The sequence below is a fragment of the Bufo bufo genome, chromosome 1 (genome assembly GCF_905171765.1).
Source record: "Bufo bufo chromosome 1, aBufBuf1.1, whole genome shotgun sequence".
In the NCBI taxonomy this organism is placed as follows: Eukaryota; Metazoa; Chordata; class Amphibia; order Anura; family Bufonidae; genus Bufo; species Bufo bufo.
Window position 1 is genome coordinate 83,031,957 of NC_053389.1, and position 14,981 is coordinate 83,046,937.

The following is a 14,981-nucleotide window of genomic DNA, read 5'->3' on the forward strand; positions in this document are numbered from 1 at the left end:
TATCTGAATTCTGTATATGCCTTTATATGTTATGTTTCTAATGACCCTTTATGCAGGCGCATTTTGTTGTCTATTGCTATAGCAACGTGCAGCGCTGATGTTTAAAAGGGCAGCGCAAATGTACGCGCTGACGCACAGCCCGACGAAGTGCATGTAGCGCGAAACGTCCGTCGCTGTTTGGTGCGTGTTTGATTATCTGTCTGCCCCATGCCTCTGTGAAATAAAGCATCGAGTCAAAGCTACACATTGGTGAGTGCCGCTGACTATTTTCTTCTTTGTTATTGTTCACACTTACAGCTGTGTTAGCCCTGATAGTGGTCCTGAAGGAATGTAATATTACTTACCTGTATGAAGGTGGCTTTGAAAGGTCACTGTACAGTTGTGCTGATCAAAAGGGAAGTAGTAAACGTAGAACCTACACATTGATGTCATTTTCAATGATCTTTGGTAGTTTACTAGTCCTGTGTGTGTAATGTAGAGAAAATTCTGTGGTGGGGTTATTCCTGACTCCACGCTGTGGGAAAAGATGAGTCATTATTAGTATGACTTTCATTATAAATTTACCAAAAAATCATACTGAACATGTGGCTGTACTGGACTGCAATTTACATTTTCCCATGGATTGGGCTGATTATTGTGTAACAAGCATAGTCTACATAGCTGTCACGGATGGTGTACAGGAAACAAGACAATGCAATATAATCAATGACTCACTGGAACCACAACTAAGGAACAAAATGGAGACCCCTGCATGAGACCTGCCACTCTCCCTGACTGCTCAGCCTATGCGAACACCCCAAAGGTGGATGGGCGCATATCCACGTACCTCGGCTATCTAATACCTGAAGACCCTACCATAGTGAGGGGACACGACCACCGGCTCCCTACACTAGACACGGAGGGAGTCAGGGTCTCCTGAAATCCAGCAGACAGAAAATCACAAATAAAGGAACAGCACTTATCTTGCAGAGGACTGGGAAATAGGAACAGCATGCACACACACTCCAGGAAGTTGTATAAGCCGCACACTACTGCATTATGGGGAGGAACTTAAAGGGAAGCAATCAGTCCAACTGCATGACAGCTGAGATAGACTAACGAGATGATGAACTGAAACCAAAACAAAGAAACTCAAGGAGGAGGATCTGGAAGGCTCCTGTCAGAGCTTCTCAGCTGTCTGGTTGTGACAGTACCCCTCCCTCTACGAGTGGACTCCGGACACTCAGAGCCCACCTTCTCAGGATGGGACCTATGGAAAGCCCTGATGAGACGAGAGGCCTTAATGTCCGTCACTGGGACCCACATCCTCTCCTCAGGACCATAACCCTCCCAATGAACGAGGTACTGGAGGGAACCGCGGACAAGACGAGAATCCACAATCCTAGAGACCTGAAATTCAAGATTTCCATCAACCATAATCGGAGGAGGAGGCAAAGGCGAGGGTACAATAGGTTGAACATAAGGTTTCAATAAGGACTTATGAAAAACATTATGGATCTTCCAAGTCTGAGGAAGATCAAGACGGTAGGCAACAGGATTGATGACAGACAGGATCTTGTAAGGCCCAATAAACCTAGGACCCAACTTTCAGGAGGGAACCTTCAATTTGATATTCTTGGTAGACAACCACACCAGATCACCAACATTCAGGTCCGGACCAGGCACACGTCTCTTATCTGCCACACGCTTATATCTCTCACTCATGCTCTTTAAATTATCCTGAATCTTTTGCCAAATAGATGACAAAGACGAGGAGAATCTGTCCTCATCAGGTAAACCAGAAGAGCCCTCTCCCGAGAAAGTCCCAAACTGCGGATGGAACCCATATGCACCAAAAAATGGTGACTTATCAGAGGACTCCTGACGACGGTTATTTAAAGCAAACTCAGCAAGGGACAAAAAAGAACACCAATCCTCCTGATTCTCCGCCACAAAACAGCGCAGATATGTCTCCAGATTCTGATTGACGCGCTCCGTCTGGCCATTCGACTGCGGGTGGAAAGCAGAAGAGAATGACAACCGAACCCCCAAGCGAGAACAGAAAGCCTTCCAGAATCTGGAAACAAACTGCGTGCCCCTATCAGAGACTATGTCTGAAGGAATACCATGCAATTTGACAATGTGGTCAATAAATGCCTGCGCCAGCGTCTTAGCATTGGGCAAACCAGGAAAAGGGATGAAATGCACCATTTTGCTAAAACGGTCCACCACCACCAGAATCACAGTCTTCCCCGAGGAACGAGGCAAGTCAATTATGAAGTCCATGGACAGATGTGTCCAAGGACGGGAAGGAATGGGTAAAGGAAGGAGAGGACCTGATGGCTGTGAATGAGGGACTTTGGCACGAGCGCAAGTCTCGCAAGGTGCCACAAAACCCTCAACCGACTTACGAAGCGCAGGCCACCAGAATCTCCGAGCGATGAGATCCAGTGTGGCTCTTGCCCCCGGGTGCCCAGCAAGGACCGTATCGTGGTGTTCCTTAACCACTTGCCATCTGGGCCATTTGCCCCCTTCCTGACCAGGCCAAATTTTGCAAAACTGACATATCTCACTTTATGTGGTAATAACTTTGGAACGCCTTTATTTATCCAAGTCATTCAGAGATTGTTTTCTCGTGACACATTGTACTTCATGATAATCATAAATTTGAGTCAAAATATTTCACCTTTATTTATGAAAAAATCCCAAATTTACCCAAAAATTTGAAAAATTCGCAATTTTCTAAATTTCAATTTCTCTGCTTTTAAAACAGAAAGTGATACCTCATAAAATATTTATTATTTAACATTCCCCATATGTCTACTTTATGTTGGCATCATTTTGGAAATGTCATTTTATTTTTTTAGGATGTTAGAAGGCTTAGAAGTTTAGAAGCAATTCTTCAAATTTATAAGAAAATTGCCAAAACACACTTTATAAGGACCAGTTCAGGTCTGAAGTCACTTTGTGGGGCCTACATAGTGGATACCCCCATAAATGACCCCATTGTAGAAACTACACCCCTCAAGGTATTCAAAACCAATTTTACAAACTTTGTTAACCCTTTAGGCGTTCCACAAGAATTAAAGGAAAATGGAGATCAAATTTTTAAATTTCACTTTTTTGGCAGATTTTCCATTTTAATCAATTTTTTTCTTTAACACATCGATGGTTAACAGCCAAACAAAACTCAATATTTATTACCCAGATTCTGCGGTTTACAGAAACACCCCACATGTGGTCATAAACTGCTGTATGGGCACACGGCAGGGCGCAGAAGAAAAGGAACCTCCACATGGTTTTTAGATGCCATGTCCCATTTGAAGCCCCCTGATGCACCCTTACAGTAGAAACTCCCAAGAAGTGACCCCATTTTGGAAACTAGGGGATAAGGTGCCAGTTTTATTAGTACTATTTTTGGGTACATGTGATTTTTTGATCATTCATTATAACACTTTATGGGGCAAGGTGACCAAAAAATTGGTTGTTTTAGCACAGTTTCTATTTATTTATTTTTACAGCCTTCACCTGAGGGGTTCAGTCAAGTGACATTTTTATAGAGCAGATCGTTACGGACGTGGCGATACCTAATATGTATACTTTTTCTCATTTATTAAAGTTTTACACAATAATAGCATTTTTGAAACAAAAAAATTATGTTTTAATGTGTCCATGTTCTGAGAGCTATAGTTTTTTTATTTTTTGAGAGATTTTCTTATGTAGGGGCTCATTTTTTGCGGGATGAGGTGACGGTTTTATTGGTACTATTTTGTGGGACATACGCGTTTTTGATCACTTGGTGTTGCACCTTTTGTGATGCAAGGTGACAAAAATTGCTTGTTTTGACACAGTTTTTTTTTTGTTTTTTTTACGGTGTTCATCCGAGGGGTTAGGTCATGTGATATTTTTATAGAGCTGGTTTTTACGGACGCGGCAATACCTAATATGTATACTTTATTTATTTTTTTCTATTTTTAATTTTTTTTTTTCATTCCTTACTTGGGGACTTTTTTTTTTTTACATGTGAAACTTTTTTTAATTTTTTTATTTTCAACCTTTTATTTTTTTTTTTTTTATTTTACACTTTTCGTCCCCCATAAGGTCATACAAGACCTCTGGGGGACATTTACTTCAGTTTTTTTTTTTTTTTCACTTGATTTCTCCTGTAACTGGGGCTGACATAGTAGCCCCAGTTACAGGACAAATACACCCCTATAGAGGCTGTACAGCAGCAATCCTGCGCTGTACAGCCTCAGAGCAGGGCTGATCGAGGTCTCTGAGAGACCTCACACAGCTCCTGCACACTCCGGTCACGGCGGTCACATGACCGCCGGGCCGGAACAGGAAGCGCACAGCGCTTCCTTCTCTGCAGACACAGCGCTCGGTGAGCGCTGTGTCTGCAGCGATCTAGAAGGCAGGGACACCTGGGCACTGTCCCTGCCTTGTCTTAGGGTTGCCCTGCTGTCACTGACAGCGGGCAACCCGATCAGCAGCTGCACGATTAGCGTGCAGCTGCTATTTCTGAAAGGACGTTCTAAAACGTGCTTTCAGAAATAGACGTCCACCCATAGGACGTTTATATCCTATGGGCGGACGTAAAGCGGTTAAAAATCTTGTGTCTCAAAGCGAGAGGCACAAACAACCTCCCAGGAGGACAAAGATCAGGAGCCTCTGACTGGGCTGCCTGCACCTCTGCCTCCAATTCAGGAAAAAGAGCAGAGACCACCACACCTTCAGCCAAAATGGGACCCGGGTCTTCAAAATTCCCACCTCCCGGAAAACAACGTGACAGGGCATCTGCCTTCACATTCTTAACCCCAGGGCGGAACGTGACAACAAAATTAAACCTTGAAAAGAACAAAGACCATCTGGCCTGTCTCGGGTTCAGACGCTTGGCTGACTCCAAGTAGGCCAGATTTTTATGGTCAGTAAACACGGTAATAGGGTGTCTGGCTCCCTCTAGCCAATGGCGCCATTCCTCAAAAGCCAACTTGATGGCCAACAATTCCCTATCTCCCACATCATAATTTCTCTCTGCGGAGGAGAGTTTCTTCGAGAAAAAGGCACACGGTTGCCATTTGGCAGGAGAGGAACCCTGAGACAAGACCGCACCCACCCCTACCTCAGAAGCATCAACCTCAACTATGAAGGGTAACGAAATATCAGGTTGTACCAGGATGGGAGCGGAAGCAAAGCTCTCCTTGATATTAGAAAAGGCCTTACGCGCCTCTACCGACCAGGAAGAAAAATCTACCCCCTTTCTGGTCATATCAGTGAGTGGTTTAACAACAGAGGAATAATTCAAAATAAATTTCCTGTAATAATTGGCAAAGCCCAAAAAACGCATCAGCGCCTTCTGATTCTCAGGAAGCTCCCACTCAAGCACAGCGTGGACCTTCTCGGGGTCCATGCGAAAACCAGAAGCGGAGAGAAGAAACCCCAGAAATTGAATTTCTGGAACCGCAAACACACATTTTTCCAGTTTCGCGTATTATTTATTCTCCCGCAAGATGAGCAAGACCTGACGTAAGTGTTCCTTATGAGTCTTGAAATCAGGAGAAAAAATCAAAATGTCATCCAAATACACTAATACAAATTTTCCCATTAAATGATAAAAAATGCTGTTCACGAAATGCTGAAAAACGGCTGGGGCATTCATCAAACCAAAAGGCATAACCAAATTCTCAAAATGGCCCTCAGGGGTATTGAAAGCCGTCTTCCATTCGTCTCCTTCTCTGACCCTGACCAGGTTGTATGCCCCTCTTAGGTCTAATTTGGAAAAGACTTTAGCCCCAACAACCTGGTTAAACAGGTCCGGGATCAGAGGAAGCGGATAAGGGTCACGAATAGTGATACTGTTCAGCTCCCTGAAATCCAGACAAGGTCTTAAAGAACCATCTTTTTTCTTAACAAAGAAAAAACCAGCGGCAACAAACAGGTGACTTCGAGGGTCGTATGTGTCCTTTTCTCAGACTCTCAGAGATATAAGCACGCATAGCGACCCTCTCAGGTTGGGAAAGATTGTATAAATGAGATTTAGGCAGCTTGGCGCCTGGGATGAGATTAATAGGGCAATTGTACTCCCTGTGCGGAGGCAAATCCTGAACTCCACTCTCAGAGAAGACATCCGAAAATTCAGAGAGGAAAGGTGGTACAGTCTTAGTAGAAACCTCAGAAACAGATGTCATGAGGCAATTCTCTCTGCAAAAGTCACTCCAACCATTTATTTGCCTCGCTTGCCAATCAATGGTGGGGTTATGTTTAGTGAGCCAGGGTAGCCCCAACACTAGAGGAGTAGGCAAACCGCTAAGGACGAAACATGACACATCCTCAACATGAGCATCACTCCCAATTAAACGGATATTGTGAACTATGCCCTTTAATGATTTCTGAGAAAGTGGAGCGGAATCAATAGCAAAAACAGGAATATCCTTTCCCAAAGTGCATACCTGGAAACCATGAGTTATTGCAAATTGATTATCAATGAGATTGACAGCTGCTCCACTATCCACAAAAATCTCACAAAAAATGCTCTTGCTCTCTAGCGCCACCCTAGCAGGCAGGACAAAACAGGAACTACAAGCAAACGGAAAACCTTCAATTTCCGCCTCAACCCTGCCAATAGTAACAGACGGAACATTTTTAAAAGATTTTTTCCTTTTTGTTTCTTTATTACTCCCAGAAAACTGCCTGAATCTCCTAGAGAGACAAACATTTGCCAAATGATTTATACCTCCACAACAAAAACAAACCCTCCCATGCGGGCTGAATCTTCTATTGTCAGAGGCAATCAACCCCAGCTGCATGGGCTCCTGCTCAGAAGGGGCTGACAGCGACCCCTGCGCACAGAATGAGACCGCTGCACTGTCCCGGGACTGAGTATGACAGGAAGGAGAGATCTCTCCTCTCTCTCTAAGACGCCTGTCAATACGAACGGCCTGAGACATAGCAGAATCCAAGGAGGTAGGTCTCTCATGAAAGGCAAATGCATCTTTCAATCCCTCTGAAAGACCATGGCAAAATTGACTTCGGAGTGCAGCATCATTCCAACCAGTATCAGCTGCCCATCTCCGAAATTCTGAGCAGTATATCTCTGCGGATTGTTTGCCCTGGCATAACAGACGTAGTCTAGACTCAGCCAGAGCAATACGATCCGGATCATCATATATCTGACCCAGGGCTAAAAAGAATTCATCCACTGAACGGAGGGGCCGTGCCCCCTCCGGCAGCGAAAAGGCCCAGGACTGAGCGTTACCCCTGAGCAGCGATATAATGATCCCCACCCTTCGTTCCTCATCACCAGAGGAATGGGGAAGAAGGCGAAAATGGAGTTTGCAAGCCTCTCTAAAACGCACAAAATACTCACTACCCCCGGAGAACGTATCCGGGAGCGAGATCTTAGGCTCAGAACAAACTCCATGAACGCAAGCTGAACCGGTCACTTGAAACTGAGAAAAAGTCTTACGGAGATCAGCTACCTCCAATGAATGACCCTGGAAGCGTTCAGCCAAAAGTGAAACCAGATCCATGCTTGAGACGGTTTTGGCGGCTTATAATGTCACGGATGGTGTACAGGAAACAAGACAATGCAATATATTCAATGACTCACTGGATCCACAACTAAGGAACAAAAGGGAGACCCCTGCATGAGACCTGCCACTCTCCCTGACTGCTCAGCCTATGCGAACACCCCAAAGGTGGATGGGCGCATATCCACGTACCTCGGCTATCTAATACCTGAAGACCCTACAATAGTGAGGGGACATGACCACCGGCTCCCTACACTAGACACGGAGGGAGTCAGTGTCTCCTGAAATCCAGCAGACAGAAAATCACAAATAAAGGAACAGCACTTATCTTGCAGAGGACTGGGAAATAGGAACAGCATGCACACACACTCCAGGAAGTTGTATAAGCCGCACACTACTGCATTATGGGGAGGAACTTAAAGGGAAGCAATCAGTCCAACTGCATGACAGCTGAGATAGACTAACGAGATGAGGAACTGAAACCAAAACAAAGAAACTCAAGGAGGAGGATCTAGAAGGCTCCTGTGAGAGCTTCTCAGCTGTCTGGTTGTGACAATAGCATGAAAATATGTAGGATACTGCCACAGCACAGTCGTGATGCAGTCATGTATTGTAAGAGCATTTATAAGTACTGATTGGTTCTATCCCCTTCAATTCTGTCTCTTATATATTACTTTTAGTATTCTGTGTAAGATATTCCCTGTAATGTAGTGGGTTAAGCATACTCATCCCCCATTCTGTTGATAAGACCATATTCCTGAGTAGTGATCTCAAAGCCATATCTCAGGACATGCGTGACATCAAGGGCGGGGACGAGGTGTATAACTCTGGTTACACACAAATATTAGTTGGCACTCCACTTGGAATTTGATTTGTCCTATCTCTTATACACCCTGGGGTGTTGGTCTTGTGTGATAACGTGGTAGACAGCCATGTGTTATAGCATGGCTGACTGGAGCCCTACCCCATATTGCATATTTTGGCTAGTAATGCCTATTTATTTTTTATTATTCTGTATTCGATTTGTCTGTGTTGTGTTATGTTATATTTAATCACACTTAGTAAATATATTTATTCACTTAGCCTGTATATGCTTTTTTTTTTTTTTTTTTTACATGCCATAAATATGTATTTGACTTAAGTAATTGAGGTCCTAAATTTGGTCATCAGCTCAGTTGTTTTTTTTTTTTAAAAGATTCTTTATTGTTTTCTGAGCCAAAGATACAAAATTCCATTACATATAATTTAAGAATAACAAGTAATCTTACACCAATTTATATAATTGACCCCTTTTTACCCCCCCCCCCCCTTGATTCACTGCTGCGGGGTCCGACTGTACCCTTGTTGCCACCTGGAATAGTTCCCTAGTGCCATAGATAGCTGAAACTTTTGGGGCGGAAAAAATGAAGAACCTACCCTTTCCAACATTACTCTGATTTTCTTGCTAATCGTCTATAAGCGTCAATGGTATCTATCCGAGCCCTCCACTCAGAATAGCTAGGGCTATTTTGTGTGCCCCAGTATTTAAGAATCAAGGCCTTTGCGGCCATAAAGCTCTCCAAAGAGACTCTAATCTGATAGGGCGTTAAATCAATAGGGGAGAAGAGACCTAATATTGCCTGCATAAAACAGCGATTCAATTTAATCTTGTATCTTCTATATAGATCTTCATAAATACTCGTCCAAAATCCACTTATTTCTGGACAATTCCATAGCAAGTAACTTAGACCAGCATTTTCAGCCGAGCACTTCCAACACGTATCCTTTTTTTCCTTATATATTTTGGCGAGGAAGGCGGGGGAATAGTACAGGTGGTGTACAATCCTAAACTGGATCAATCTATATTTTTGGGAAATCTATACTTTTTTATATTTTGATATACAATATCCGAAACAACAGAGCTCCCTTCGCCTAATTTAACTTCCCAGCCTCCCTCGCTTTTAAATGTTGTTATTTCTCCTAAACAGTCCCGAAATCTGTAATATATTTGAGAGTGAGTGAGTTGTGTATCCCTAAATTTAAAACAATAGTCCAAAAAGGAGTTTGCCCTAGTGATCAAAAGACTTTTATCCTGAGTGCTCGTGAATGCGTGGCTAATTTGTGCATATCTATATCTATCTAAGAAGGTGACATTTGTACCCTTAATTAAATTATCAAAAGGGATAATACTACCATGTGATATTATATGAGTTAAGCGGTTGATGCCGCGTAAATTTCAATAATTATAATCTTTAATTAACATAAATTCTGCTAAATTACAATTGTGCCAAAGTGGAGTGAAATAAGTGGGACTACTTACACCCAATATCTTTTTAGTCTTATTCCAAACCCTGTCTAACGTATCGCTGATTAAACACAGTTCTTTCCCTTTCCCTGGATGCCCAGTCTCCAAAATAGAAAAAATATCTCTGTAAGGCCCCTGAAAGTCCCTTGACAGGATATTCAACAGCGTCGCAGACTGATGGTCCCCCCGCCCAACCCACCACATTATCTGAGCTGCAATATAGTATCCCTGAAGGAATGGAAGGGAAAGACCACCGTCTCTCTCAGAAAGGCAGAGATATTTTTGCTTGATCCTAACCCTTCCCCTCCCCCAGATTAACTCATTCAGCAATCTATCCAGCAGCCCGAAAAATGAATCATCAATCCATATCGGGCATGCTGTCAAGGGGTATAGGGCAATAGGGAGGACCACCATCCTAACCAGTGCAATCCTTTCTGCCTGTGACAGGGGCAACTTCTGCCAAGTTCTGATCTTCTCCTTCACCTTTTTGTTAATAGAAATTATATTTAGGAAATTATATCTAGTCAAATCTGCACTAATTCTGATACCCAGATATCGAATAGAGTTGGTAAGGCCGAGTGGTCTGATACCTAATACTCCATCGGGAGGTGTTCGGACAAGGGGGAGGAGTTCAGACTTATCCCAGTTAACTTTATAGCCTGATAGAGAACCATATTCTTCCAAGATATTCATTACGGGTGGGACGCCCCAGGAAAACAAGAATATCGTCCGCGTACAGGCTAATTTTATCTTCCTCTCCTCTCTGTCACGAGGGTGTCAAGAGCCACGCCTGACTCCGTTATACCCGGGGTCAGGAAGTCGCAGCGGGTGGCTGCGCGCTCTATGTAGAAACATAGTGCTGTTTCTTTATGGTAGCTTTCTGGGTTTGCCTTGCAACCCTTTTTGGCTCACTCAGGGATCCGTAGCTCCTTCTCCTCAGCTGTTTCTTGTCCAGAACTCCCAACCTCCTTATATTCCCCTCTCACACTTCTCTGGTTGCCAGATATAGAGCTTCCTGCCTGGACTTCTATACTGACCCACTGGAGCTGTGTAACTGTGTTCCCTGGTTGTTGTTCCAGAGTGTTACCCTCCGGATCCCTGTGGGCCTTGGTGGTCTGCTGTTGTCGCCCACCTGGGATTATATGTTTTGTCTGTATTGTCTGTCCTCTCCTTGGTGTTTTCCTTTAGTGTCGGTGGTGCAGACTAGTGATCCCACCGCCCCGTTCACTACACAGGGCTCATCTTAGGGAAAGCCAGGGTTTAGGCACGTGATCGGCGTACGGGTGAGGAACCCGTCTAGGGACGTCAGGGCAGTCAGGTGCCAGCCGCAAGGTGAGTCAGGGGTCACCACCTTTCCCTCTCCCTTGGACAGGGCCTTCCCATTTCCCTCCCTTTGCGTGACGCCGGTCATTACATTATATCTGGCCCTTATTTTGTGTAGGTAAAAAAAAAAAATTATTTTCTTTCTACCTACTTAGAATCCAGTATGGATCCAATTGCTGCTTTGTCAAAGCAACTTCAAGGCCTGTCTTTGGAGGTGGCAGGATTGAAGGCGTCGGTCCTCCAGCAACAGCAGCAATTACAACAGACCGCAAGCCCAGCGGTTGCTACAGGTAACCAGGTTGTTGCGGAACCCAAGGTTGTTCTTCCTGACAGATTTTCTGGAGGAAGGGACAAATTTGTGACGTTCCGTGAGGCCTGTAAATTATATTTTAAGCTGCGCCCTTACTCCTCTTGTAATGAAGAACAGCGGGTGGGGGTTGTTATTTCCCTGCTGCAGGGGGACCTGCAATCCTGGGCGTTCTCTTTACCCGCTGATTCCTAGGCTCTCCGGTCAGTGGATGAATTTTTTGGGGCCTTGGGTCTCATATATGACGACCCTGACCGAATCGCACTGGCTGAATCAAAATTACGGAGACTCCTACAGGGAGAGCGGCCAGTAGAGGAGTATTGCTCAGAGTTCAGTAGGTGGGCTACGGATACCCAGTGGAACGACCCGGCTCTCAGGAGTCAGTTCTGCTCTGGGTTATCCGAAAGGATTAAGGATGCGGTTGGTCCCTTGCTAGGGTGCGGTTTCCCTTGATGCGGTTATGTCCCTTGCTATCAGAATAGATAGACGTCTTAGGGACAGATTGAAAAAACCGGAGCAATTGGTAACCCTTCCCAAGCAGCAGTTAGTCTGTACGGACTTAGACGAGCCTATGCAGCTAGGAGGAACTACTCGTCAGGTCCGTCCTCCTGAGGCTCGCCGTAGGCGTGGGGTTTGTTTTTTTCTGTGGGGAGAGGGGTCATTTTATTAATGTCTGTCCTTCCTTCCTCAAAAACAAAAGACCGTCGGAAAACTACTAACCCCAGGCTGTGTGGAGGATGTCAGCCGGGGGGTATACGTTTCCTCCATACGAACATCGCAATTTGTGTTGCCAGCGGTTGTTGTTTTTGGCGTTAAGATGGAGACTATTTTTTTTTTTCTAGACAGTGGAGCAGGAGTAAATTTGATAGATGCCCATTTTGCCAACACTATGGGTTTGTCTCTCTGTACGCTACAGAGACCTATTCCCATATTCGCTATTGATTCTGCTCCTCTGTCTCAGAGAAACCTCACTCACATTGTCCATAACTTACACCTTCGGGTAGGGGACCACCATAACGAGTTGCTTTCATGTTATGTTCTGGAGGGGCTTCCCACTCCGGTGGTGTTGGGTCTTCCCTGGTTGGTAGCGCACAATCCAGTGGTGGATTGGCAGGCCAGGGAGATATTGGAGTGGAGTGAGCATTGCAGAGAAAATTGCTTAAATAGCAATTGCTTAGTCGCCTCCATAGCTACCCTGCCTACATTTATTTCGGACTTTGAGGATGTTTTTTCTGAAAAGGGTTGTCAGAAGTTACCACCTCACCGTCCTTATGATTGCCCGGTTAACCTGATTCCCGGTGCAAAATTACCCAAGACCAGGTTATATAATCTTTCGGGTCCGGAGAGACAAGCCATGAAAAATTATCTCCGAGAGCTTGGCTAAGGGACACATCAGACCCTCTTCTTCACCCGTGGCTGCAGGTTTTTTTTTCGTTAAAAAGAAAGATGGGGGCCTGCGTCCTTGCCTAGATTTCCGCGAACTAAACCGGATAACCATCCGAGACCCATACCCTCTTCCTCTCATTCCTGACCTGTTTAATCAGATTGCGGGTGCTAGTGTCACGGCTGAGGATGGGGGAAATCCTCAGCCGTGCGATGCCAGATGCTGTTGGCCTACTCGGCCAGGAGAACAGGATAGGGAGCAGGTCACCTCCTAACAGCGTCCCTACCCTGACCCTAACTCCTAACTGCATGGGCCGACCTTAAAGGTAGGAGGACCCATGCGCAGGAACCTCGGATCCCTAATTCACCCTCCGTCCGGTCCCTGCGCTAGGAGTCAGGGTAAGAAGACCTACTCCTCCTAGGCACGGAGGAGCAGGAGTCTCACTGGCCAAGCTGTTGGGAAAAAGGGGAACCAAAACAGACTAACGGAAATGGCAGGTGAACTAAGTAGTTCAACCAACCTGCCACAGCCTTGCTGACTGGATCCCTGAGAACACACAGAATCCAGAACCATTAGCTGCACAAACCAAACGAAGGAAGGACCCAACAGAACATCAGATGGACATCTCACACAACATGACATAAAACATAAAGTGACATTTTCTTTATGACCACAGGGGGTGGCTCTCACAGGCAGATAATAACACAGGAGGCTGCTCCAGCAAGCATGGCTGAAACAACCCCCTGAGCCATGCTAACAGCGAGGCTATATAGGCCAGAAAGCCACACCCACAGTCAGACACACCCAGTGCACACACACACTAGGAAGGAGGTTAACCCTTCCAACACCAGGGAAGGGAAACATAAATTAAAAGGGAAAGTGTCCAACTCAGAAACACACTGTGGCTGTTGCCGCAGGCAACGACATGGGTGGCAACCATGTCCTGGGAGTCAGCCCGAAGGCCGGGACACTGCCACCACATGTACACCATGCAACCAAACGTTGCCATGGGCAACCACAGTGAGGAGAAGATGTAAGTGTACACCACACAAAACAGAGAGTGCACACCGACATACAAAAGTGCATACATACACACAACTCCTAGGAAACCGCAAACATAGCTGTTGTCCGCGGCAACCGCACCTGAGGCCAACTATATTATGCCTCAAGCTGCGGTTGAAACTACAACACAAAACCGCGGGCAACAGTATGCGGCTCCCAAGGAGTCACGGCCAAAACCGTGGCCGTGACAGCTAGGTGGTTCTCCAAACTTGATCTTAGGGGGGCCTACAATCTGATTCGTATTAAGGAAGGGGATGAGTGGAAGACAGCTTTTAACACCCCTGAGGGGCATTATGAAAATCTAGTCATGCCTTTCGGTCTGACCAATGCTCCTGCTGTCTTCCAACATTTCGTTAATGACATTTTTAGTCATATTATCGTCAGGTTTGTGGTGATATACCTAGATGATATTTTAATTTATTCGTCTGATCTGAAAACACATGAGGTGCATGTCAGACAGGTACTGCAGGTCCTACGGAAGAATAAATTATATGCTAAAATTGAAAAGTGTGTCTTCGCCGTTCAGGAAATACAGTTCCTAGGTTATTTATTATCTGCTTCAGGTTTCCGTATGGATCCTAGGAAGGTCCAGGCAATTTTAGATTGGGATCTTCCTGAGAACCTCAAAGCACTGCAACGGTTCTTGGGCTTCGCTAATTTCTATAGAAAATTCATTAAAAATTACTCGGTGATTGTAAAACCCCTTACTGACATGACTAGGAAGGGGACTGATTTTTATAAATGGTCTGTCGCCGCTAAAATTGCTTTTTCCTCTCTAAAAGAGAGGTTTACCTCGGCACCTGTACTAATCCAACCTGATGTCTCCCAGCCTTTTATTGTTGAAGTCGATGCGTCAGAGGTGGGAGTGGGGGCTGTGCTGTCTCAGGGTCCGTCTCCTGGCAAATGGCGTCCTTGTGCTTTCTTTTCTAAAAAACTATCTGCAGCAGAAAAGAACTATGATATTGGCAATAGGGAACTATTAGCTATTAAACTAGCGTTTGAAGAATGGCGTCACTTTTTAGAGGGGGCAATCCACCCCGTTACTGTGATTACGGACCACAAAAACCTTCTGTACCTCGAATCAGCTAAGCGTCTCACCCCTAGACAAGCTAG

General features: G+C 45.1%; 1 protein-coding gene across 1 annotated transcript in view; it reads right to left on the reverse strand.

The window, feature by feature from the left end:
• Nucleotides 1-14,981, reverse strand: part of LOC120989821 (5-hydroxytryptamine receptor 3A-like) — a 50,793-nt gene that overhangs the window by 24,739 nt on the left and 11,073 nt on the right. The window contains exon 3 of the mRNA XM_040418206.1: nt 345-514. Coding sequence (XP_040274140.1) covers nt 345-514 — 170 coding nt within the window. The remainder of the gene's footprint in view (nt 1-344; nt 515-14,981) is intronic.